This window comes from Aquila chrysaetos, chromosome Z, assembly GCF_900496995.4.
Source record: "Aquila chrysaetos chrysaetos chromosome Z, bAquChr1.4, whole genome shotgun sequence".
NCBI classification, from domain to species: Eukaryota; Metazoa; Chordata; class Aves; order Accipitriformes; family Accipitridae; genus Aquila; species Aquila chrysaetos.
Window position 1 is genome coordinate 65,632,547 of NC_044030.1, and position 24,755 is coordinate 65,657,301.

General features: G+C 38.6%; 1 protein-coding gene across 1 annotated transcript in view; it reads right to left on the minus strand.

Annotated features, from left to right (window-relative positions):
• ZSWIM6 (zinc finger SWIM-type containing 6) overlaps window positions 1–24,755 on the minus strand; it is a 111,384-nt gene that overhangs the window by 38,617 nt on the left and 48,012 nt on the right. The window contains 1 exon segment of the mRNA XM_030003334.2: window positions 9,299–9,655. Coding sequence (XP_029859194.2) covers window positions 9,299–9,655 — 357 coding nt within the window.

Here is a 24,755-nt window from a genome sequence, read left to right on the forward strand (position 1 = left end):
ATTTAAATAAATAATATTTTATAACAAAACATTGAAATTAAGGTGAGGTTTCTTCCTCCCATCTCAGCAGCTATACTAGAATGCTTTTACAAGGAAAATTAGACTTTGCGTAGTATTTCTACAACTGTGATGTTAAAACCACTCTCCCCAAAACACCTGTGTAATTCCTGTACTTTCAGCTATCTTGCTGAGGTTTAAGTGACTGCTAGTGAGTGCTGCTATAGATGAACATGAGGAAAATCATCATCTTGGTGCCTTTGAGCTGTGATGGCTCTGCAGAGCTAAACAAAGAGTAAAAAAAATCCCCAAACAAATCCGAAGTCTTAAAGCACTAAGGGCATTTCCACTATAAGTAAGAGTTACAGCTGTGTATGACCGGTGCTTCCAAAGGAGCATTTTTACATAGGCAATGTCATCAGCACAGCTTCAGTTCAGAGCAACTCTACCTGAATTAGCCTAGAGTGAACTGAAGTGACTAGATTTACATCAGGCAGTGCTTTGGCCACAGGCTGCCCTAACTCAAATTTTGCAGTTGAGATCAGTGATTTTCCACCAGTGGCCTCTTCTAAAGGCTGACAAAATTAACAAAAGTAAGTTCTTGCACTATCTAGCAATCCATATTTTTCTGAATAAGCCTGCACCTCCACTGGATACTTTTAAAAAGTTACTCAAACTGAAAAGGATGAAAAACACTTATCTAAACTGTCAGGGAAACAACACAAAGTAGTGCATCACCATACCAGATGTAAGGTATTTTAAGCATGCCCAAGACTCAAGTTAACTTGACGTTTTGATTTTGGGCTTGTCACAGCTGCGTAATCTCTATATCCGCTAGGTTTTGAAAAGATGTCAGAAACTGAATTGCGTTACACAATCTATCATTTAAATCCGAGTCCATGTCACCTCTGCAGCCAAAAAAAAGGATACTGGCAGGGAAGGAAAATTACATAGTCAGATTTGTAAAAACTTGCTTTTTCAAAGAAGGCCTGAGAACTTGAAAAGCAAAGATAGCTACAACTCTTCAGATGTATAGGAATTAAACATCGATTCTATTGATTCAAGCCTTCATTTCACAATTGCAGCTCTGCCGTGTAGGTGAAGCTTTTAAGTGGTCACAGAGAATGCTGGAATCTTTATTCAATGAAAATACAACCAGAAGATGTAAAAGGTCAGAGAGATGTCTTGTCTACTAGTTGCTGAGAGAGTTTAAAAACAAAAAAAAAGTCTTCAGCTCAGCAACTTCTTCAACTGCCTTCAACTTCAGAGCCTACAGCTGGGAACACCGCACTGCAGTGTGTGTGTGTGTATATCTATATATATACATACATACACACACATATACATAGACACACACGCATATATATTTAGATTAATAAGAAATTGTGTCTTTGACGATGTGAATGAACTCTCCTGCCTTCCACAGGAACCATAAGTGTATCAGAAGACAGGAATCAAGCTCAAGACAGTACAGAAACCAAGGAATGAAAAACTTCCTCTTCTGTGCTTCCATCTTTAGTATGTTAGTTTTAAGGGGCTTTCAATTCAGTCTTCTACGTGAAACACATATTGGTAAGTCTTCAGTTGCAAAGAACAAGATAAAAACGGAAATCAAGCCACTTGAGAACAAGCCGTGCAGCTGTTGCACAGACACAGGTTTGCAGTATCACCTTGCAAATAGGTTAAATATTTCATTGCTCTAAAACACAAAGAAAAGACCTGTGAAAAGCAACTATATAAGAGCACCAGTATACAAAACACACTTATATTTATCCCTCGCTTCAATGGAAATTTATCTTTAAATAATCTTGGTATGGCTACTTTTAAATTGAATTAAAAATAGCCCAAGATTCCTCAGCTAAGCTACCCTATTTAGGGGAAAAAAAACCCCAAAATTCCTTCCGTAACTGTTTACATTTTATCAAAAGCTCATCGGTCAGTTTGTGCTAGAAGGTTAAATTTCAACACAGCTCCTGCAAATTCTTGAACAAAAGGGTTCCCTTACAAGAACAAGGGCACCCACTGCCCCAGGACAGCAGCACTGACCCCACCAAGGCCTCTCCTCCCAGCACGATCCCAAATATACCTTCCCAAGGGGCACAGCATCGCTATACTTACACCAGCGCTATTTTCATGACAGTAGGCTAGAAGACTGTAAAAGCTGAAGACACCAAGCTGAGGGTCTGAACTCTATGATGCTGTTCAGCACAGTACTACAGATACATCTAACTCAGAGCAATTTTTCCTTACAAGATCTTACACAGGCTACACTCAGTATGATCGAAGTTTTTAATTGGCATGTATAAAGAAATTTCAGTATACATGTAACTGGCACCAGCTACAGCTGTAATTCACTGATCTTTCAACACCGTTGGCAGTCTCCAGCAATAGCCACGGACTAACAAGGCATGGAGACGGCACGCGCAATCAGGCATGAGTCCAAACCACCTTCCCACCACAGCGGCAGCCAGGCATCCTAGTGATGGCACTGGGGAAACCTCAGCTTCCACTGCCCATGTCACTCTTGTTTCAGGGTCGAGACACAACCATCTCCATGTCTCTCAACCACGCACTTTTCAAGATCACTACGTTCACTTACAGTAAGGTGAACACTGATTAGTCTAGCCTGTTTCCTCTCCCACTCAAACACAGATCACTCCTGGCCAACAGATGGGATTTCTACACTGTCACTTTCCTTCTGAAGACATGGGACTGGGTGAGTAGGCAAGAAACTACCTGAACAAGCAACTGGAGGGAGCTGGCTTAGGAGCTGCGAGACAAAGCCCTAGCAATAGCCAGCGGGAAGGCTCATGCTCAACACTAGGCAGAGCTGAAGGTTCAACCCAAACGTGGTGGCTTCGCTCGGGGTGCAGCACAGCCCCGAACGGGCACCATGAAGCTTTGGCAGGTGGACGGTTTGGCTGCAGAGAGGCACATGGGCGGCCCTGAATTTAATCTCTGCATCTCAGTTTGGTGCCAAGACCAAATCCCATTCCCCACTTGTAAACTGGGGATAAGTATTACTTACATGCTTTAGAGGGGTGTCATGAAGATAAATTAGTTCACATTTGAACTATGAAAGTGAGAAGCACTGTATAATTATACTAACTATTAAAACCTGTAATTAAATTGTGTCAGTTTATAGACACTAACATATTAATCTCCCTCCCTCCAACCTCTGGCTCTAACTTCTATCATGACTGGTCTTTGAAATAGGTTTTATGTCATGTACTTACAGTTAAATACAATAACTAAAGTATTTATACTCAGTATATAGATACACCCATACATGTTTAATCACTCACTTTTACTAAAATTACTAAATTGCAATCTTAGCAATCAAAGCAGGAATATTGTCCACAACTGTTGGTAACACTGAACACCCAAATAAAATCTGAAAATAGAGTAACAGCCTTTTATATCTATGGTCATAGCAGACTACATGTTAAATATAATCAACTCCAAAGTTCCAAAAAGCAGACACATTTAAAAAAAAAATAAACACATTGATCGTTTATATAGCAATTTTAAGAGCAACTGCTTTCAAAATGAGCAACCACATTCAAGAACTGATGGTGTATATGGAGAACTTAACCTCGAAAAGTAAGTAGAAACAAAGCAAGGAGCACTGACTAAAATAGGCTAAGAATTGCCTATATTGGAAACTACTCGGGTGCAGATCCACAGTGAAATTTGGTTAAAACAACAGGAAGTAGTCTTTAAGGCAAACTGCTTCCCTGATCCTTATTTCTGAAGTATCACAAGAGTTGTTTTAATCTTCAAATGAAACCATGCCGAATTACTCACCCACAGCCATACTAAACTTTTTTGTTTTATTAATTTAAGTATACAAATGAACTGTAGATCAGCTGAATTTTATTAGATGTCATCCCATGGCAGCATTAAGGAGAAGAAGATAGGGAAAAACGATTACAAATGATTACATGACTTACTGAGTACTATGCAAAGATTGAATGGGCCCAGCTAGAAACTAATACTGCTGTACACTGACTCACAACAGAATAGTAATTGATTTTGTAAACTTAGTGTGCTCAGAATTATTCTAAACAATAATTATATAAAAACAAAGATCATAAAATTAATGATTCAAAAATATTATTATGCCTTTGATTCCCCAAACAATTCAAAGTTTAGACATAAGTCACTTCATGTTGTACTAATTTCAGAACTCTTGGGTAAAATATAACACCTGTTCAGCAGCGCACAGCAACTGCTGTGAAGCAGCGAGCGCTAACAACAGAAAATATAAAGACAGGACAGGCTAGTCTAAGTTGCTGAGGAAAGTTAATAAACCCCCAACAAGTTTTTAACTTCCAAAAAATTCTTTACCTTCCATCTGCACATACAGCAAAATGCATAAACTTATCGGCTGACAATATCTAAACTCTCTTGCTAAAATCCAGGCGTCACAAACATTATATAGCAAGCAATAAGTTTCAAAGTCTACTTGTGTGTGGCAGTTAGAACTTTGTTATCAGTACAGACTAGCATGAAATTATTTTCATTTATTTTTACCTTCCATGTCTCAAAACGAAATCTCACTATTTATCTTCTATATAAGTTTTATTTTATTGTTTAATGTATCTGAAAAAACCTTTCCTAAAAATATGAATTTCCTAAGTTATTTTTTCATGTTATTTTGGAGCTATTGATCTTTCATTTTATTTTATGATGCGCTACTTACTTCTACTTTGGTTTCTGAAATTTCTCTAGTTTTGTCTCGTCTTGTTGTTACTTCCTTCCCAAATCTGTTCACTAAACAATTCTCATACTAAGCATTGGTGTACTTCACTTTCATCCTTCTTGAAAGGAAACTCACCTGCCATTTCCTATATTCTTCTTTTGCAACTAGTCTCTCAATCAATTTTGCCAGTTTAAGCAGGGCCATAAGGAAGATTCCATCATTGTTTTAATAATGTATCTTCTTTAACATTAAGTGTTCCCTCTTGTAGTAGATCAGGAATACACTGTATTCTGTTGTTCAGCCCTAGCCTACCCTCCAATTTTCCACTAAATTCCCATCATTTCAGTAAAATACACTAAGTTCATATTAACACATATTCACCTGTACCTCTGGATTGCCCTTTGGAACTTACAATATATAGGAACAACATTAGATATTCTGAAATTTTCTTTTAAAGCAATTTTTTTGATAGATGCTTCCTTCTTGGCTGCCTCCACCGGCACTCCTATCTATGTTAGGGAGTAACGTTTGAAGAGGATGGTACTGAGATCTGCCTTGACAAATACAGGAACAACTACCTAGGTACCTCTGCTTCTGAGAAGACAAATGTACTTAAAGTGGTTTCTCCCAGCTCCTCCCTCTTAAATTTTAGTTCATCTGCATGTGGTTTTGTACTGGTGAGTGACTCATATTGCGAGTCAAATAATCGGAGAATGGGAGAAAGTCTGGAGAAATCTGTGTACTTCTCAGAGCAGAAATTGCAACAGCAGCACTAAACACTCAGGAAATAAACAGTACAGCTTACAAGGTAAAAATGAAATTGGTTTGCTAGGCTGTCCTTACACCAACAAAAAGGCAGACCCTTTTTCACTGTGCACATGATATCAAATCAATGCTAATATGAGATTAATATGCAATTAGACGTCCTCCCCACCCCACCTCCCCATCTTGCAGTTACTTTCTTATGTCCACACAAATTCTAAAGGAACATAGTTTGACCTTCCAACCAATTTATTTAAGTGAAATTTTCATACCTAAGAAAAGACAGATCCAAGATGACAAGCCTGGCTGATAATCTGTCTTCCTGACTGTTCTCTTCTTAGCCTTACACACCTGCCAGCTTCTTCTGCCACAATGGTACAAAAATTAACAGGGAGGAAAAAAGCCTCAGCTAAGCAGGATCCAAATCTACATCCAGCTTCCTGAGTCAGCATCCCAAATTAAACCAAATGTGAAGCCAACAGTTATGCAGCACAGACATCAGGGTATCAGTATGAATATCTACAATTGTCTTCAGTAGAGAAGATTAGACCACACAGATCTCCAGCTTTGAAATCAGGAACACGAACAGCTGTAGCAGTGCCACATGAGAAAATCAGAACACAAGTAGTCCTCTCAAATATAAGAGGTGCTTTTGTGCTCTAAAAACATGCAAAACCCTCCTGTAATATAATCACCACCAAGTGGAAATTAGCACGGCAAATACAGAAGAGGATTCCCAATAAATCACACTACTCTCCTGACGAAGTTAGTGAATAGACACCGCATTCCTGCACTTCTAACAGCATCCACTTTATTTTTTCCTGCAGTGACGCTCAGTCATGAAGCAAGGAAGGGTATTGCAACACTTGTATCCACCAAGGAACTCAAAAGCAATTTGTCATTACAAAACAGCGTCAGTGTAACTCACTTCACTAGTTCCCCCAGTAACCTCCTTCACAAGGAAGGTGGCCAAAGCCACTCCTCGAATGCTAAGAGAATTTTGAGCAAATGAACAACTATCCAATTCACCTTTTGTGAAAGAAAAGTAGTGCAGAGTTGTTTCATCTCCCTAGCCAGCTTATAAGCAAGTCAAGAAGACCACTGTGGTCAGAGCTCTTCAAGGTCCTGGATCATTCTTATGTACAAATAAATAGTATTCAAGAGCTGATTTCTTCTGCCTATTGCTGGAAATATATGAAAACTAACACTAGTACAGCCACTACGAGACAAAAAATTAAAAAAAAAATAAAAATCAAAGTTTTATATAAAACAACCCTGAAATTGTAACAACCACTAGGCAACATTGAAAAGAATTCCCTCATCTAACTCCAGATTCAAGACTTCCATTGGATCAAAGCCGTTTCTGGTGTTTCTGTGCTAGGTATCGTCTTACTTTTATAAGCAAGTTTTTATAAATTTTTCCTCTTACTTACCTGTGCCTTCAAGCAGTATTCGATATAATTCCTCTTCAAACACTAGTTTAGTGAGGTTGAACTGTTCAAAGCAAGACAGGTCTACAAGACATTTTCGTATTACAAACTGAACATCTGCAGCATAGGAGATACAACAGAGTGAATGGTGATCTTATGTTCACCAGCCTATGCTATTCGAACCAGAGATAGTTTTCTTCTGGTTATTTTTCATAGATTTATTTTGGCTAACTTTATTGTTTTTAATTTAAGGAATTTGATTAAAGATCAAAATAACAGAATTACAGTATGAATCCTAGAACGCCACTTACTTGCTATATAATCAGAGGAACTTACTTTTTCCTTAAAAGAATCCTGTGAATTTTTAACACTGTAAACATACCAATCAAAAAAAAAAAAAAAAACAGACCACGGTTTTATGGCAGTCTGAGAAGAAAAGCAGGAGACTATAGAACCGCAGTTTATTTTCTTATGCTGCCTGGATTTTCTACTTCAGTTTTTGATATTTTATTAAGAACTACCAACAGTCAATAAAGACATACTGCAATCTCATTTACCAGGAAAACAGCAACACATGTAAGAAACATTTTAGTTTTGTGGATTTTTTTAAACTACCCTACTCAAATTCATTGTGAAATTTCATGATTTATCATCAACTTAATTTTTTGTTTCCTATTCTTTTTGCTATTTGGGCTGTGATATAAACATTGAATCTTTCTCAAAAAAAAAGCCCCAACCCTAAATACTAACGCATAATGAGATATTTTGACAACAAGAAAATAGCTGACAAAGCACAACATGTCTATGATTAGTATAATTACAGACTTAATGTTGATCAAGTTTAAGCACACTCTGCAACTGCTTGTCACTTCTCTTACATTAACCATAGTAGCTAATACAGCCATATACAGCCATCACCTGTCCTTCCTTTCCCACGCCTGCCTTCCCCTTTTCTAATCACCCTTGAGTGAATCTTCTGTGCTACTTTGATACTCACCATAATTCTTCCTTCCCCTTAATTCCTTATGTTCAGGGTATCACCAACTCTCATGCAATACAAGCCTTCAGCTTACAACACCTGAGCATCTTCCTCTATTGCTTGATGTCCTGCATCTGCTTTAGCTTCCCTTTCATTGTACCATCATCACCCAGCAGCTCTGCCAATCACCTTCTCATGTTCCATAACAACTAGAGCAACTGCCTTGCCTCTGGCCACATCCCCCATAGCTCCCAAAGCCAAAAAAGAGCACTTCTGAAATACACCACCTTGCAGCACTGCCAGACTGGGCTTGCCAGCGTCACCGGATTCTAAGGAGAAGGGCTACGCTGCAGATGAGTCCTGTTATGGGAAAGACTCCCTTCTTTTGTTCTGCCTACTATCTAACAAACACATGGGTTTTTTCTTTCTCTAGTATTAAGCAGCTTGGTTGTGTTTGTATTGCAAATTCTTTGGAATAGCGGTCATCCCTCTGAAATATCTAACACAAGAACTGTTCCTGTCAATGACCAAACAAACAAAGAAGATATTTTTAGATATTTAGATAACTTACTCTTCCCCTCTAAGCTGCCCTTATGCTTACAGCTCTGGTCACCTTAGAGGACATTTCTATCAGGTGACCTTACAGGAACACACGACTCCAATAAACTAGCTAGGTCACCTCAAACCCACAATTACCCACTTTCAGTTCAGCAGAGTCCATAGAAGAGCCACCTCAGAAGCCTAAAGTCACACCCAGCACCCTTTAACAAACATGAAGATGTTCAATACAAGAACTTGAGAGCCATTAAAACCACGTGCAGCAGAAGGAGCAGGAAAGATCAAGACCTTTGTTGATGCTGTAGGCTGCTGCAGCACTAACAGAAAAAAGGCATTGAAATACAGGTTCTATATTTCTCCTGACTTCATAGAGAAAAGAAATCCCAAAGGATAATAAAACTGTATTTACTGAATGAAAAAAACAGTAACGCCTACTTGCTTTTATGCTTTGCCATTAAAACAAAGTTATACAATCAAAATATCAGAAGATTAGTTAAAAGAACAAAATAACAAAAAGATGCCGTTGGTAAGAGAGCTCTTTTAAGCAATGTGGCTATACAAAGCACACCACTACTCAGTTTTTCATAGCTGGAAAATGTAAGTGTGAAGCAGATCAGGCCACATGTTAACAGTGCTGGAGACATCAAGCTCATTGCTTATGAATTCTTCTCTCTTTTCCAATATGTATTGCTTTCTAAACATCTTAAAGCAAAGGTTCAGTAACAGAATCCTCTTTAGTAAACGCCACAGAATCACAGAATAATTCAGGTTGGAAGGGACCTCAGCAGGTCACACTCCTGAACGCCACAAAAAAGCTCAAAACCAAAGAGGGAGTGAAGCAAAAGGAAGAACAAGTATCAAACTCACCATGGACTTGATTGATTTCTGAATTCTGAGAAAGAATTTCATCTGCTAATTTTTGAGCAGTTGGCAAAACTTCTGTGTGGTGCACTGTGATCAAATACTGTACAAATTTTTGAAGTTGGTCTCTGTTCATTTGAAAGAGTGTCTCTGAAATGGGAAGATGCAGTTTGACCTGATCTGGCTTGCGGATCCGGTATAAAGAGAGTGCCACAACATGCGCACAGTAAAATATGTCCTTGTTTCCACAGCTACAGGTCACTGAGGTAATCTTGCAACGATCAAAGCTGATAGCTACATTGCAAACAGTTTCTGGCTCCGATTGCATTGCAGGCTCTGTCACTGTGCCACTCAAGTGGAAACCTGTGCAGGGGGAAAAAAGAGAACTTAATAATGTAAGTAAAATACCACATCTCATTATCAATAACCTTTTGTTAATAAAGTAAAAGTCATCATCGATTTCTGAGAAATTATATACCCTAAAAAACTTGCATTAATTACAAATATTATTAACCCTTTCTTTTGTATATACCCTTTTCATCTCCATTAAAATCAAAAGAGGAGTAAAAAGCTAGTTTACAAGCCCTTTGCCATTCCATCACAACAGCTATAAAAGTTTGATAGTAAGAAAAACATTTATTTGATTAAATCATAGCTGCAGAAGCAGAGCTGCATCTGATTAAGACCAATGTGAAACTCCCAGTACCTCAGCAAGTTGGCAGCAATTTTCCAAACCCCACACCAGGGAGCCTGCAGCACCTACCAGCAAATTTAACCATCTTTCAATAAGTAAGAGGGAAGTAGTGCACTCTAGTGGCACAAAGCCAGGTCCTAGTCTCAACTCTGCCACTGTCACTGACACAAGTCACTTAACCTCTTTGCTTTCACTTTTCCCACCGAGCTCATGTTAAAGCTCACCTCCACCCAAGCAATCCAGTCAGATTGCTATGTTTGTGTAGCTCTTCAGAGATGGAAACTGCTGCCATTACCAATACACAGGATAACAGATTTATAATACAGAATGAGACACGTGCGCATGGTTTCAGAAGTCCGTATTACAGTCCTGTTTCCCATTCAATATAATAAAGCACAAGGCAAAAGAGCTAGGTTTGCTTGTATTGTAAGAAGGTATGGTATACCATAAGAAATACATTCATTTCAGCAAAGATGCCACTAGTTGACACAGCACCCTGTTAAAGCAAGGTCTCAAACTCTGAAAATCAGACCTAAACCCACCTCTGTTTGCCCAACATGAAGGCCCAGGTTTGGCTCTCAATACTTTACCACTGAATAACAGAATTTGGGGGTTTCTTTTGGATTTTACGTAAGCATGACATTGATTTTGGCTCAAGCATTAAGTCAGAGGCATAGATACAGGGCAATACAACTAAATTTCATGTGCTGTACAAGTATTAAACTTGAATGGACAGTGCATATAAAATCTGGGATGGACACTACAAGTAAGTTGTTGTATGTTAACTATTTATAATGGAAATAATATAAAACCACACTCCCTCAAAGTCCAAAACTAATTTAGTATTCTTGAAACACCAGAAAAGTGTACTGTAGGAAGCTGTATCACATGAAAATTAGGTAGTGAAAAAGAAGAAACCTATACCTAGCTCTAGTCCAAAATGTTGTAGCTCCAATTGTTTTAAAAAAGGGCTTCAAGTTACAGGAAACAAAAAGGAAAATATCTCATTTTTTCCATTTGTTTACACTGTACATTTCAGAGCAGGTTGTGCAGTCAGCATCACTGTTTGGATTACATTCAACTGCAGTACTCTGATACTCTACCCTGAAGAAGGTCATATGCACACACTAACCTCGACTTTGCAAGAGGATGTTTACCAGTTAAAGTAGCTAAGAGTCAAGGTTGAAGAGGCAGTAAGCTGTAAAGTGCACAGAGAGGAAGTGGGGTGAACAAACAAGTCCAGGCGTACACAGTATTCTTGCTCTTGTTTCCACGCAACACCTGCACAGAAAAGGGGAATGGAATTGCCCCTTGCATCATGAGCTCCTCCCTCTGCCTTTCCCTTAAGTTTTATAAGTAGTCACAGCATGCTCCTGTAAGTGCCTTCTCCCCAAAAAAGAGGCTTTGTTAAAACTTAGCCAGCTCTATCTATTTCAGGTTAATTCCCAGTAAGTGAAAGTTGTATTGGTGGTCCCAAAGAAACTGCACAGGAGATTTTTCTTTTCAGTATCACTCTATGAAGCATACCTAAAACTTCCTCTCATCCATGAGCTGAGGAAAAGCCTAACACTTGAACACTGAAATGGCCTGTTCCCACTCCCTCCTACTCTCAAGTAAGTACCTGAGCTCCTATTAATTCCAACAGGAAAAGGCCCAAAGATTCCCTATTAAACCAATTAAAAAAAAAGCCCGACCAGCTACTCCAACAACATTATCACTTGTAATTTGTCAGTATATAATTCAAGCATTCAAAAAAGTTAAAATCTTCCTGGAAAGATGAATGTCTCCAGAAATACTTAAGAGTTAGCAGCAGGCCTGCCTTTAAGTCCCTACACGGTTCAGACACACACAGAGCTCATGGCTCCCTCTCCCTCTCCACTGAGATTTTTTTGAGAATTCATGTTACTAGCAGCAACATTCATAAACACAGATCCAGGTCTAAACAATGACAGCACTAATACAGTCAAGTTACCTAATCTCCCCTTCTTAAATTACATAGGATTTAAACAAAAACATCAGCTGCACTTGCAGGCTAAAATGTAGAAGCTCTGTATTAACTATGCCACAGTGATGTACTATGCCTGGTAATTATGAAACACTATTTTCCTCCTCTTTTTCTGTTTGTGTTTTTAAAAGAAAGAAATTGTTCATAGTAATTTTGACCTTTAAAAAGGTTTCAACACACCAGAGAAAACAATTCAGGAAATTTCAGCTCAGAAGCCCTGGTAGGGCTGTTATAATTTAACCTACCAGATATCAAATGCCATCTTCTCCACTGCCCACAATACTGCAGAGTACTCAATAGGGCTGTTCCCCTCCTGCAGTCATAGCCTTAATCTTTAACCTAACCATCTAATATTCTCCAAATAACATATGAAAAGTTACAAGCAGGTAAAAAATTGATGCACCATGCTTTGCCAAAAAGCTTTCAGCAGCAGTAATTTATAGGCTACTGAGAAGACAGATGTTACGTGCTCCTGAAAGAAGGCAAAAGGAATCACCTGTGCAGGGACTCAAAGATAATGACATTTCACTAACAGATCCAAAGGAGCAGAGAGAGTCTCTCCAGCTAAAAAGCTGCAAGCCCTCACTCCAAGTAGGTATCTCCCTTCCAAAGGAAAATTCCTCTTTTACTCAAAGTTACAAACCTTTGCTGGAAATATTTATCCATTCCAAAAAAACCCCAAGAACACTAATGTTTCACTTTTAAACTACAAAGCTCATTCATTATTACCTAAAGACAACAAATGAGTTGCAGGCAGAAAACCGTGTGTTCACTACAGAATCTATTTATAGAGCAGGCTTGTTTCACCTTTTCCCTTCAGCTGCTGCAGTTTGAAATGTTTTACTGTTTTCAAACCAGCACGTGACCAGTAATTCAAGCTCTGCTGACATTTTCAACGCACAGAGGCTTTGCATTCTGCAAAAATGCATTTAGAAAAGCAGCTGGAGCATTAAGACAATGTATCAAATAATACACTCTTTTACAAAGTGATTTTGCTTCTGTTGTGAACACTCACCTCACACACACCGCAAAGATTATTTAACAGCCAAAAAAATAGCATTTTCAGCTGCCATACTTTTGGTAGGGGACTGTGCCAAAGTGCCATCAGGAGAAAAGCATTAAAAAGTCAGTAAATTTTACACAGCAATTTTTGCCAAAATCTGTTTGACAGCATGCGATCCATTAACTAAAAACATTCTGGGACTGTAAAGCTGCCTGATAAATGAAAATGAACATTACTACAATGTAGTATCTGCCAGCTAAGTATATATGTTTGTCATAAAAAAATAAATACTTTGGAATAAAACAAAAGAAACTTCAAACTGTAAGGCCGTAAAGAGGAGAAATGACAGTGGCATGCAGAGAAGCAGCAGCAGGTCAACTTTTAGTTACTCAAGTAAAAAATTTTGGAATAGTTAGTTCCACTAATCCAATGGGATAATTAGTGAAGTTACTGCACTAAATAAGCATCATCAATGGCATCTCACAATTTTAACTAATTTCTACTGTCACCCTGTGCTACAAAGCATCTTCCTCAATATACCCAAGTCCAAAGATACATTTTAAAAAGATACAGACCAAAATAAACAAAAACGATCAGAACAACAAGCCATGTAAAATGCAGGGGAAGTAGGGGAGGAAATTATGCTGAGATTATATGGTGTTGTGGTTCAAGGAAATAAAACAAAAGTACAACACAACTTTTAAATTAACTATAAACAGTAATTCAATCTAAAATTTTAGACCATTGATTTCTTTTCTCTCAGTAATTTAGAACTCAAAATTCTAAGACGTTCCTGTAGACACAGGGAAAAAAGGAAATGAAAGAAAAAACCTCTCATTCAAAGGGAGCTGCATTCATTTGTGATTCAGTCAACAATACAGCAAGCTATTATGGAGTGAACTTTACCTGAAAAAAATAATTCTCTCTCAATAAACTTTTTAGCTGCCTATTCAAAAATACCAATAACATGACATCAAAACAAACACACTACCAGCTTAAAAAATAGCGGGCTATTCTTATGAACACAGAGTAACAGTACTTTAACAAAATGTATTAAAAATGCATACCTCCATTGTATATATTAAAAATATTACCTGTGCTGTCAAGAATTCTAGGGGTTAAAAAAAAAATCACTTTGAAGTTCACACTTGCAATTGAAAGCTTTGATTGAAATACAACCATACATACATCACCACTGGGTATTGCTTATCCTTTACAGAAAACATAAAAATGTCAGAACTGGATTCAGAAATACGCGAAAGCTTAAAAAACAGTGCTTTTGCATAGCTTTCTGCCACGTACATTTTGAGAACACCATGCATTCCTCATCCACTATGCACAAGTTTATCCTAAAATTAGGAAATATGCTACCAACTGTATTTGGAAAATGGATGTGTTCCTTAATATTGATCCACTGACCCTTTTTCCATACATATGCTCCTAATCAGGAAAATGCATGAGCTATTTTACATTCACAGAAGAAACAACCAGCAGATGAAGTTACTTATAGAGAAAAAAAAAATTATGGAAGAGTTTGTTCTGGGAGCTGGGGAATCTTCAGCATGCAAGACCTATGCAGGTAACCTCCACCTACATAGCTTTACCTTGGTAATCAGAATCATACCCTCTATCTTTAACAGTCATTTAAATTAATTCAGACTACTATGTTACTTGGCAAACACATAACCACTGTGTAAAGTGAAAAACACCTCTGTTTCATCTTGCCTACCAAACAACAAGAAATGCTTATGGAAAGTAGTTTCCAAATATGCCCATTAGCTATTTTTTCATAACTTACATCAGTGGTTGCATTTTTTTTTCTCAAGACAAGCAAAAGTCTAAACCACGTTTACCTCATTCAAATTTTGTCTTTTAAGAAGTGGTTTTCCTTTAAGATGACAAAGTAGCATCCTACATTCAATTCTGTCTGAACTCTGGAACACTCTAAAAACAGATCAACAACACACTTTGAAATTATTATTAAGTCAAAACCTTGCATGCCACCACTCAGCCTGAAGCTAATATTAACAGCCTATTTATAAACCAGAGAAAACATTGATTTAAAATGGAAAATACTTACCCATAGTACCTTAAACATGCTGGTAGGTATTATACAAAGGTAATGACAAGTCGGGGGAAAAAAAAAAAAAAGATTAATTAACAAGAGCAGCACATAAGATGTTTACTATATGTAATGAATGCACAGGGTATAGAAGAGCTTATGTTTTGAGAGCACTGCCACTGAGAATAAAATTGGCATTACCACTGCACCCAAACACTAACAGAGGACCCATCACAAACAACCGCCTGGATTCCATGACTCCCTTTCATAAAGACAACAGTCAGGATTTGGTATTTCAGGACTTTTGCAAGCAAGAGAGAAAGTAGAAGTAGCATTAAATAAATCCCTACATACACTCCACTGACAACTTGGAAGTTCACTACTACTGGCGCACGTCCAAGAACATGCATGCTGTAACAGTGACAGCACTAGTGACTTGAACAGCAAGATTTATCTGTCCCAACACTGTGAATTCAACAGTTGCATTTGAAAAAAAAAAAAAAATCTTCCAGGACCTCCTTCAAATGCCTTCTCTGCCCAACAGACATGTAAGATCTGGACTGTTTTAAGACAGATGCAGACTGCAGCAGCTCATGCTGTCTGGAGGTGGAGGCATTGAACAAAACATACACCCCATGAGCATGGCCACAGGGGTCCCTCAAGGCTTCACCACTATCCCTGTGGTAAACAACTTGCAACCCATCCCAAAGGAACCCCATATGAACTACAGAATGACCTTCTCACCAGCACTGCTCACAGCCTCAGATCACATCTCTGCAAGACCTGAAAGTCGTCCAGCATTCCAACTCATTTAATATGGATATAATCAACCCCATTTTATGTGTTTGTAGCATTAGCTCTGTAGGCAAACCAAAGCAGCAAAACCTTAGTGTAAATATGAGATATGTTAAAAAAATGTCTTCCAGACAGCAGTAACATAGAACTCTACCTGTAGCACAGTGATGCTCAAACTGTGATCTAGGATGCTACGGCAAACGATGCTAATGGCTTACAAAGCAGAAGCAGAAGCAGAGCAGAAGCAGACAAGTCTCTTCAACTAAAGGCTTAACATAGTGCTGAGCATTCACTGGAAGTGTGAATGCTGACTGACTCCTGCCAGCTCAAGAAGGCTAGCAATCCATGGCTGCAGGCCACCCTCTATCAGATATACAATCCAAGCCTTTTTGTTGGTTTTGGGTTTGGGGCATGTTTTTTTGTTCGTGGTGGTTTTTGTTTGTTTGTTTGTTTTTTTAAAAAGGGCATCTTTTTAGAATAAACTTTGCTCCTCTACACTGAGTTTAACAGCTCTGCTCTCAGCACAATATATCATAAGAGCATCAGTAACCAAAATAAAAAAAGAGATCTCAATGTAAGCCTGCAATCCCTGAAGCTGACAGGTAGAAAGGTACAGTTTACTGTGAGGCAGCAGCAGACAGGACATTTATTTTTATACATGACAATTTTTCTACTAACATACCCCACAGAGATCATGTGACAGCTATTAAAAAAAAATAATTCAAGAATGTCGAAGAGAATGTCGAAGAAATCAGAAGCTTTGCTGAATGTGGGGAAATTAACATTTTATGATTTATGATGCACGGAATATAGTAAGCCTCAAACTTTTGAGGGAGACTTAATAGGCTACCTGAGCTGACGGAAACCGGCTGGATCCATCATACAGCAGCTCACTGCAGCAAAAGCGTGAAGTGGGAGTCATCAAAACTACACTGGTGCTGAAGAGAAACTGGAAGTAAATTCAAAATGAAGGGTAGGAAGGAAAAAAAAGGTAATTAATACTGAAGAAAGTTGCTAGAAGTAGAGCTACTCCAAAATAATTGAGCTTTTAACTAAGCAGACTGCCCTGACCATCTAGCTAATGTACACTAAAACGTTTATAGGTGAATTGTAATAGAATATAAATGTAGGCCAGCATCAGGCTCAAGTTTACATTCAGCCATAACAAAGGCTGGAAACAAGAGGTTAAGACAGATTACTAAACCACATTTAAATTTTGATAAACAAACCTTCACTCTGCTGGTGAACTTCACAGGCCCTTGTTTTTTGCAAAGGGAACAGATTCAGAGAGCAGATGTGCAGTCTGCAAGGGTCTGCATCCCAGGAACAAGGTTGCCGAAGAACAAGGACTGATTGCGACCAGTCTTCAGAGGTTCAGTAGAAAGACGTTTGTTGCTAGCTTTTGAGGAGGAATTTGCTCTACTATGGCAAGCAGAAGCTAGCATCCCTCCTGCAGGAAGCAGGCAGCAGAGATTCACCGCATAGCCCAGGGTATCTATCTCCCAAGGTGATGCCATTTCAGCTTTTACTGCTACCTATTTTTTGCATCACATTTGCAGGGAGAAGTTATGCTTACTTGCTACAGCACAATTATAAATACCACAAGTGGGAAAGTGACTGCAAATGACGAAGAGCAACAAAACCAAACTCAGATCAAACCTCCTGCTTTTATTAAAATATCCTTAAAGCAATACAACATGAAATAGGCTGCTTTTACATTGATGAAAGTGTTTAGAGACTACCAGTTGTTTTAAGCAACTTAGAAGATGCCCTGTCTGTCAAACAGAGAGAATATGGTCATTTTTTGAAGTTACAATTTACACTCCTATTGCTAAAAGAAGAATTTTTCTGTATTACATGTCTACAGTTAAAGGCTTGCCTTCAACTAAGAATCATCTGTCTCCACCAAAAAGAAGTAACAGTAAAGTAAAAAGAAGTAACAGAAATAAATCATCTGAGACTGAAGAAAACCTCCAGCAAGACCTGCTCATTTTTAAGGGAGGGAAAGAGAGGAAAAACCCAATCTAACCAAAATTTTTTGTTGTTGTTTCAAAATTTCCCTCTGCCAGGCCAACCACATCTCTGCTCTTTTCACACTCTTTATTGCTGGTACCACGTCTTTTGCTTCTGTCACACAGCTTTACTTTATCATCTTAAGTTAGGGTTCATCTTCGAATTAATTTTACAGTGCCTCTGTAAGGCTCCAACATTGCTTGACTTTCACAAATAAAGCATGATTAGCAGCAGTTGTCTACATGGCTTTTCAAAGACAAACTGAATTCAACTAACATAGGCCACAGAATAGCACAGAGCTTCATCAGAAGATGGGTGAAGGCAAGGAGGAAAAACCTTTAAAAATTACATCCTGCTTGAGTCATAACACTGCTTTATTGTCAGGAAAAACTACTTTCTCATCCTCTTGATAAGTGTTTAATCAAACTCCCACTGTATTTTTTAATGGGAAGTGGATAAAAATCCTAAAAAGGAAGACAAGACAACAGCAATCACTGATATAAACTTGGGAAAAGATTTTTTAAAAGATTAGAAAATGACTACTTCCTGAAAAGAGCGTGTCTGGATTTCCACAGCCATACTTAAAAGTTTGGGAAAACCCAGCACAGGATGTCTGAAACACAGGCATCCTGCAGTAAAAGGTATTTAGGTCATTCCAACAACACAAAGCTTTTAACTGATTGAGTAATTTAAGATCGTGCTCAAACAGTTTAAGCTATGCAAAAGCACAAGCCAATATAATTTTGAAACTAAACTGACCTTCCACCAGGAAATGTTATACTTAGCCTAAAAGAGGAAATTGGCACTCCTATTGCCATTACTAGTTGTGGAATAAATCATTCTTTTGTTTAAAAAGGGAGAAAAAGAAGAGATCAAAGCTGCACTTGTGCCAAATGAAAAATGGCATTAAAACTCCCAGAAAGTGAGACAGACCTTTTCTTTATGGCCATGATTCTATTCTTCCACTTGTATACTAAATATTCACAAAGACTTAATTCTTAGCATTTACAAAATGTTTTGATTGCCTTAATTTTTTAACAAATGTTTCTGTATTACTGCAAGAGTCAGAATGTTCACTGAACTATTTTATTCATAATCAAAATGGAAGTAAAAAAACGTCTTTTTCTCTTTTAAGTGTAGAAACAACAGTCACTACGTAGGACTTTGGGAGGGGCTCCGTTCATGTTGGACAGTAAATTTTACAAGATAAATGTTTTCAGCAACTTCCCCTGGTCACCAGAGCATTACAAGGGATTCCAGCAAAAATAACGAAGTACGACATACTATTTCCTGACAAAGCAGCAGAGAAAAAGCCACTAAAACCATAGTGTTGAAAGAGTTCCAGGATGAAAGTCTAAAAACCACCAACATCACAAATGAGTCACCCTTGCATGGCTGAAGCTAACACTGGGGTAAGTGTGTTTTTTATAACTGTCCAGGGTCCAGGGACTGTAGTGGAGTCCCAAATGCAGACTGGAATCCCAAGGAACTATTCTAATAACAGTAAAAGTTTTTAAAAAAAGGTCATGCAAAGTTCACTTACATTATACATCAGAATATCCTTGATAACACTGGCACATAGTCTAAACTCACACAAGTGGACATACTGTATGAAATCAGGTTGTGGTTCACAGTTTTTCCACACTGTTCGTAGATCCTAATTCACTTCTCGCTGTTCCAATTATTACTCAACAAAATCAGATCAATATACAGTACTTATGGCTAGCACACCCCATCGTCAAAACTGGCAGATAAGACTTGCCATACTCTTCCATATAGACATGCATCACCTCTTTCCAGACATGCTGTGCAGAACGAACAGACTTCATGTAAGAAAAATGGATTTCCAAAGGCACAGACAATTTTGAGTGCAAGTTGCTTACATATCTTTTTATATATATAAAATACAAATATCTGTTAGTTCAAACAAAAAAATTATGTATGTTCCCAGGCCCTAATTTCTTGGCATCTCTGATTTCTAGGAGCTGCATGCACACCAAGCACTTGAAATAAGTAAGGGTAAGCGTGTGCGGGTGGGGGATCCTGATGTACACTGTTCTACTGACTTAGCCAATGCTAGCACATTCAGAGCACACAGCTGCTCTTCAAACAATGCAGGTAAGATTAATATGCCATTTTCTTAGAGGTAATTTAGGAGCCCACCCCCTCCTCTAAAGCCACACACCAATTCGCCTTGAATGAGCAAGGCATACCATTCTTCCCTGCCAGAGCCAAGAAATTCTTAGGAATATTTACCTCTAACCTGCAGTACCCAAGAGTTTAACAAGCTACAGTTATTCTACCTGTTAATCAGATTCTAGACAGTATGCTAGTATATAATGTGTTATCCAAGCCTCTATTAACATGCATAGGGTTGAACAATAAAATGCAACATGACATTTTTTTTTTTTAAAATCATGCCTCACCCACAAAATCAAAACTTTCCAGACAACAATACAGAGATAGTGAAAAGTTTGGAAAGGCAGGGGGAAGAAGGAAAAAACAGAACTGTACAATCAAGGAAGCAAAACTTCCAGGATAAACTAAAGAAAACAAACAATCTAAGGAAGTAGGACAAATTATACAGCTAAACACAATCTAATTTGTCATTTAGATTTATTAAGCAAGTTACAGGAATTCAGCATGCTGTGGTTTGGCCTCCAGACCAGGTTTTACAGTACATAAGCTATCAGACTGAAGACCCCAACAAAAAACTCATCTGGTAACATACAACATTTCTAACTTTCACTGACAAACCAAGGAACACCCTACAACTACCTTTTGACAGAGGAAAAGGAAACAATTACAAAACCACCATCATTTATTTCACTTTTACAGTGCACTGCGTGAGACACAAAAACAAGGAGACAGAAAACAAAACCCTCAAGGATGGCAAGTCTCTCCACCTACCAGTGAGCCAAGCAACAAGCCGCTTCCATGCAATAATGAAGTAACTCTCTCCCTTCCAGATCCCTGCATTCTCTTGCCATTTATTTTTGGGCTTCAGCTTCTGATAATCTATCTATACTACAACTACTAGCACTTGTGATAAACTAGTAGGTGGTGTACTTGTGGAAGTGTGGTTAATGCCTCGCTTTGTTAGCTTTGGTTGCCTGCTGAAATAGTCAAGGGTTAGGCTTGCTGATGAACATGACACCCAGCCCACAAGACTAAGTACACTGCTGACTCATTTTGTAACTCAAGGCTGTTTGTCGATTTTACTTACCTCAAACTAGACATTGGTCTTGTAGTGGTACTAACTCTCCTTTTTGATACAGGTCTTATGCCTACAGGTCTACTTTTTGCAACAAGAAAAGGTTCTCTGTCTATGCTCTTAACTTTTATCATAACCTGCATAAACATAATTTGGAGGAAAACAAGGAAGACCATTCCAAGTTCTTGAAGAAAAAACAGATGTTTACACAAACTCTGAAACAGATGCAGGTAAAGATGGAGGGTGCTCTTTGCTGGCAGAAGCATTGAACAGGAACCATGCCTCTAACGTTAGTTGTTGATACTACTAATGGTTAAAGACTGTTTTCTGGTTTAGATTAAATTAAGATTATATTCAGCAACATACTGGACTATTACACCATAATCTTGTCACGTACCTGAGGCTGTGTTGTCACAGTGCACTTAAATAGCAAGACAGAGACAAGATTACATATGAATTAGTTTTCAGTGTTGCCCAAGATACTCAGATCAAGAGACGTGATAGTATTTGAAGTAGTTCTCTATTTCACAATAAGAAAGGCAGACACAGAACAGAGTTAAGTTCTGTATCTAGCCTCTGTTACAAAGAACTGTGAACTGAAAACTGGGCCTTTAACACCGTCAATATCCCAGGTCTCATCAAAATAAACAGAAATACTTCAAAGTCAGACCCCTTACATAGAAGACTAGTGATTTGTTTTCTTTATACTTTAAACAGTTCAAAAGAAATTTAAAGTAGGCAGAAAGAATGCCCTCAGTCTTGTCCCCTGCAACAACATCCCCACCCCTTTCCGCAAATCTCCCCTGCTCTCTCTCAGCAGAGTAATTTGAAGGAAGCAGCTGGGTACTATGCTAGAGTTGTCCACTTCTTAAAATTAAGATGACGCCTGCCCAGAATCCATCCACACCCTCTTCAGTCAAATGGGAAGGAAAAGAACTGTTTAACTAGCATCATGCTTCCAGAAGGTTAACTATGATTTAGGTTATTTTTATCTATTGAGAAATGGTTTAAATAAATCATTCACTACACAGTGGTAGACTATGTAGCAAGGATTACTATTCCCCACATCTGGTTCTTCCTGTTTAGTCAAACAGGAGGCTTCCTCCTCTGATAAGGAGTGAGACAGATATCAGGAGCTGCAAACATTATCAGCCATTTCCTTTGAAATCTGCCTTTCCTCTCTGCAGTCTGAATCTTGGGATGAGAGTGTGACAGATGTCGATATGATACATCCCGTCCTTCTTAAATTCTCCAAGCAAGTCTTAGAAGTTCAGATTCACAGACCTAGCTTGATCCTAACAAGCAATTATGATGTTTTAAGATTAAATGAGGTCACTTTCCTACATAAACACTGGAACAACAGACCAACTGTTTTCAAAATACTTTAAAAACATAGAATAGTATCAATAATGAATATGGAATATCTGAACCTTGTTGGCCGCTGCTCACCCTGCAAGAAAACCCTGTTCTCAGCGACAGAACTCCTAGTTCTCATCTCGCAAGACAATGCCCATGAGATGTGCGCGTGCCAGATTCAGTTGCTAATGGAATATTCCAATCTGTGACATACGTTAATTGGATCAACACACGTCCTCACATGGTCTGAAAGACAGATGAGGGAAAACACTGCTCACCTTTTCAGTGCCAATTCTCACATACGCTTTTGCTTGTTTTTGTTTCATCTGTTGGTTGCACAAAACCAAAAAAAAGTAAAACCCAAGACATCCACAACCTCAGAAGAGGCACCAAAACCTACCACCATCTCATCCCTGTAATGTACACTTCACATGCCTGCTTGTCCATTTGCAGCAATAATTTCTCAGTTTGAATACAACATAAAAGATGAGCACCCCTATTTATGAATTTACCCACAAGAGCTCAGAAATGTTGCTCCATTAAAGCACATCTGAGCATATCCTGCTGGTTTTGGCTGCTGGAATGCTCTACCCCTCTCCAATCCCCTCCGGTCTCTCATGGACTATAGAGCTGAAATTAGCTATTCATTACATGTGAAGGAGTCTCACATAGAGCAGCACCCTGCTGCTAAAGACTGCTACTTTACATGGCAATTTCACAACTACAGCATCTGCTACTACCTTACTAATATGTATATTTAATGCTGCTGCATAATGTGCAGAATTATATGCTGTTCATTGCCTGTTTGTTCAGATATTATGTACTCTTAAGTAGCATTATTCCCTTGGAAAAACACTGTACTTTTTATTAGGCCTTCTCCCTGGTGTTCTTTGTAAGAGAGCCCCAAATGAGCAGCTCATAGACTACTCCAGACCAAAAAACCCCAGGACTCAGGGTGAGATAACCAAACATGACAAGCTTCTGGCCTACAACTACTAATATAATTTAGTTTATTTCCTGGGTCTTACTGCCCAGTCTACAGTTTTACCTTGTTTTGATACAAAGGGAAGAGGAAATGGAATCATATCGTGAACAACTGGTAGGAAACCTATTCCAGGCTACTCTTGCCACTGGAGATGTGAATACTTGTATTAGAGCAGTGGCCTTTGACACAGGTTTTATGCTTTCTACTAGAGGACACTCCAAGCAGTAATATTAAGTTCTATTACATACAGTTATTAATCATTTTGTTCACAAGAGCAAACTACCTCAGAGGAAAAAAATCAAAGTTTTAAACTAGAGAAACTAGGGGTTTGGAATCAAGTGTTGGACCAGCATATGTAACACGTTTCACGTCCTTCAGGAAAGTCTTCAGTATGTTCCTTTGCCAAATGTCTTCTTAAGTCAGTGCCATCAATCCTCCCCACATCTAACTCAGGGAAAACTGATTATGAACATAGTTATTCCAGGTGACAGAATGATTGGCCATCTAGTCTAGAAGGCAGTGAGCACTGGCATGTAAGGTTCCCAGCTCAGATTTTGACTTGAATTATGTACTTCCAAAGCAGCCCAAGTAAAGGTAATGAATCTACTCTGCATTGCTGAAGTGATGCCCTCTGAGAAACACTACTTTAAACCTGCTTTGGAGCAATCAATAATCTGCTCTCTGTTGGAGGGCAAATGTAATGCAAGGCAAAGGAGATTCCAATATACTTAGCTAAAACAAGCTTTATCTCAATTAGACACTCAGGATTATGCGGGCAGACATTTGCTCTAGAATTAGTTTTCAGATCACTTTGATGTTAGGAAGATCTGGGGGCTATGACAACACTGAAGTACCCCAACAGGCTGCTTTAGGATGTTAGGAACAAAATCCCAACCGGTCCATTCTCCTTGCTCCAAGCTACAAATAGACCTACATAAGAGAAACAAGTTGGCAGGGACAACCCTTGTTGGCCAGACAGAGCCTCAATCTAGTCTTCTCTTATCTGCTATAAGCATGGGATAGTCAAATAGCTGTTGTTTCAATATGAAAGGATGCCCAAGGCTTTCCTATCCCTCCTTTATTTACGCAGTACACAAGCCTCATTCCTCAGGACCAAAGGACTCCAGTGGACTGGGCCTTTCTGCTCACCCAACACACACACAGACTGCTCTGATGTGCTCCCAACACTGCCCTGAGAATTTCGTAAAGCACAGCATCACTGCATTGCCAGACAGCTTACAGAAATCAGCAGGCTGAAACAGGTTGCTGCCTGCTATGCATCACTGATCAGGGTATGGACTGCAGAAGCTGAGAAGACTGTACCACGGAGGAACTG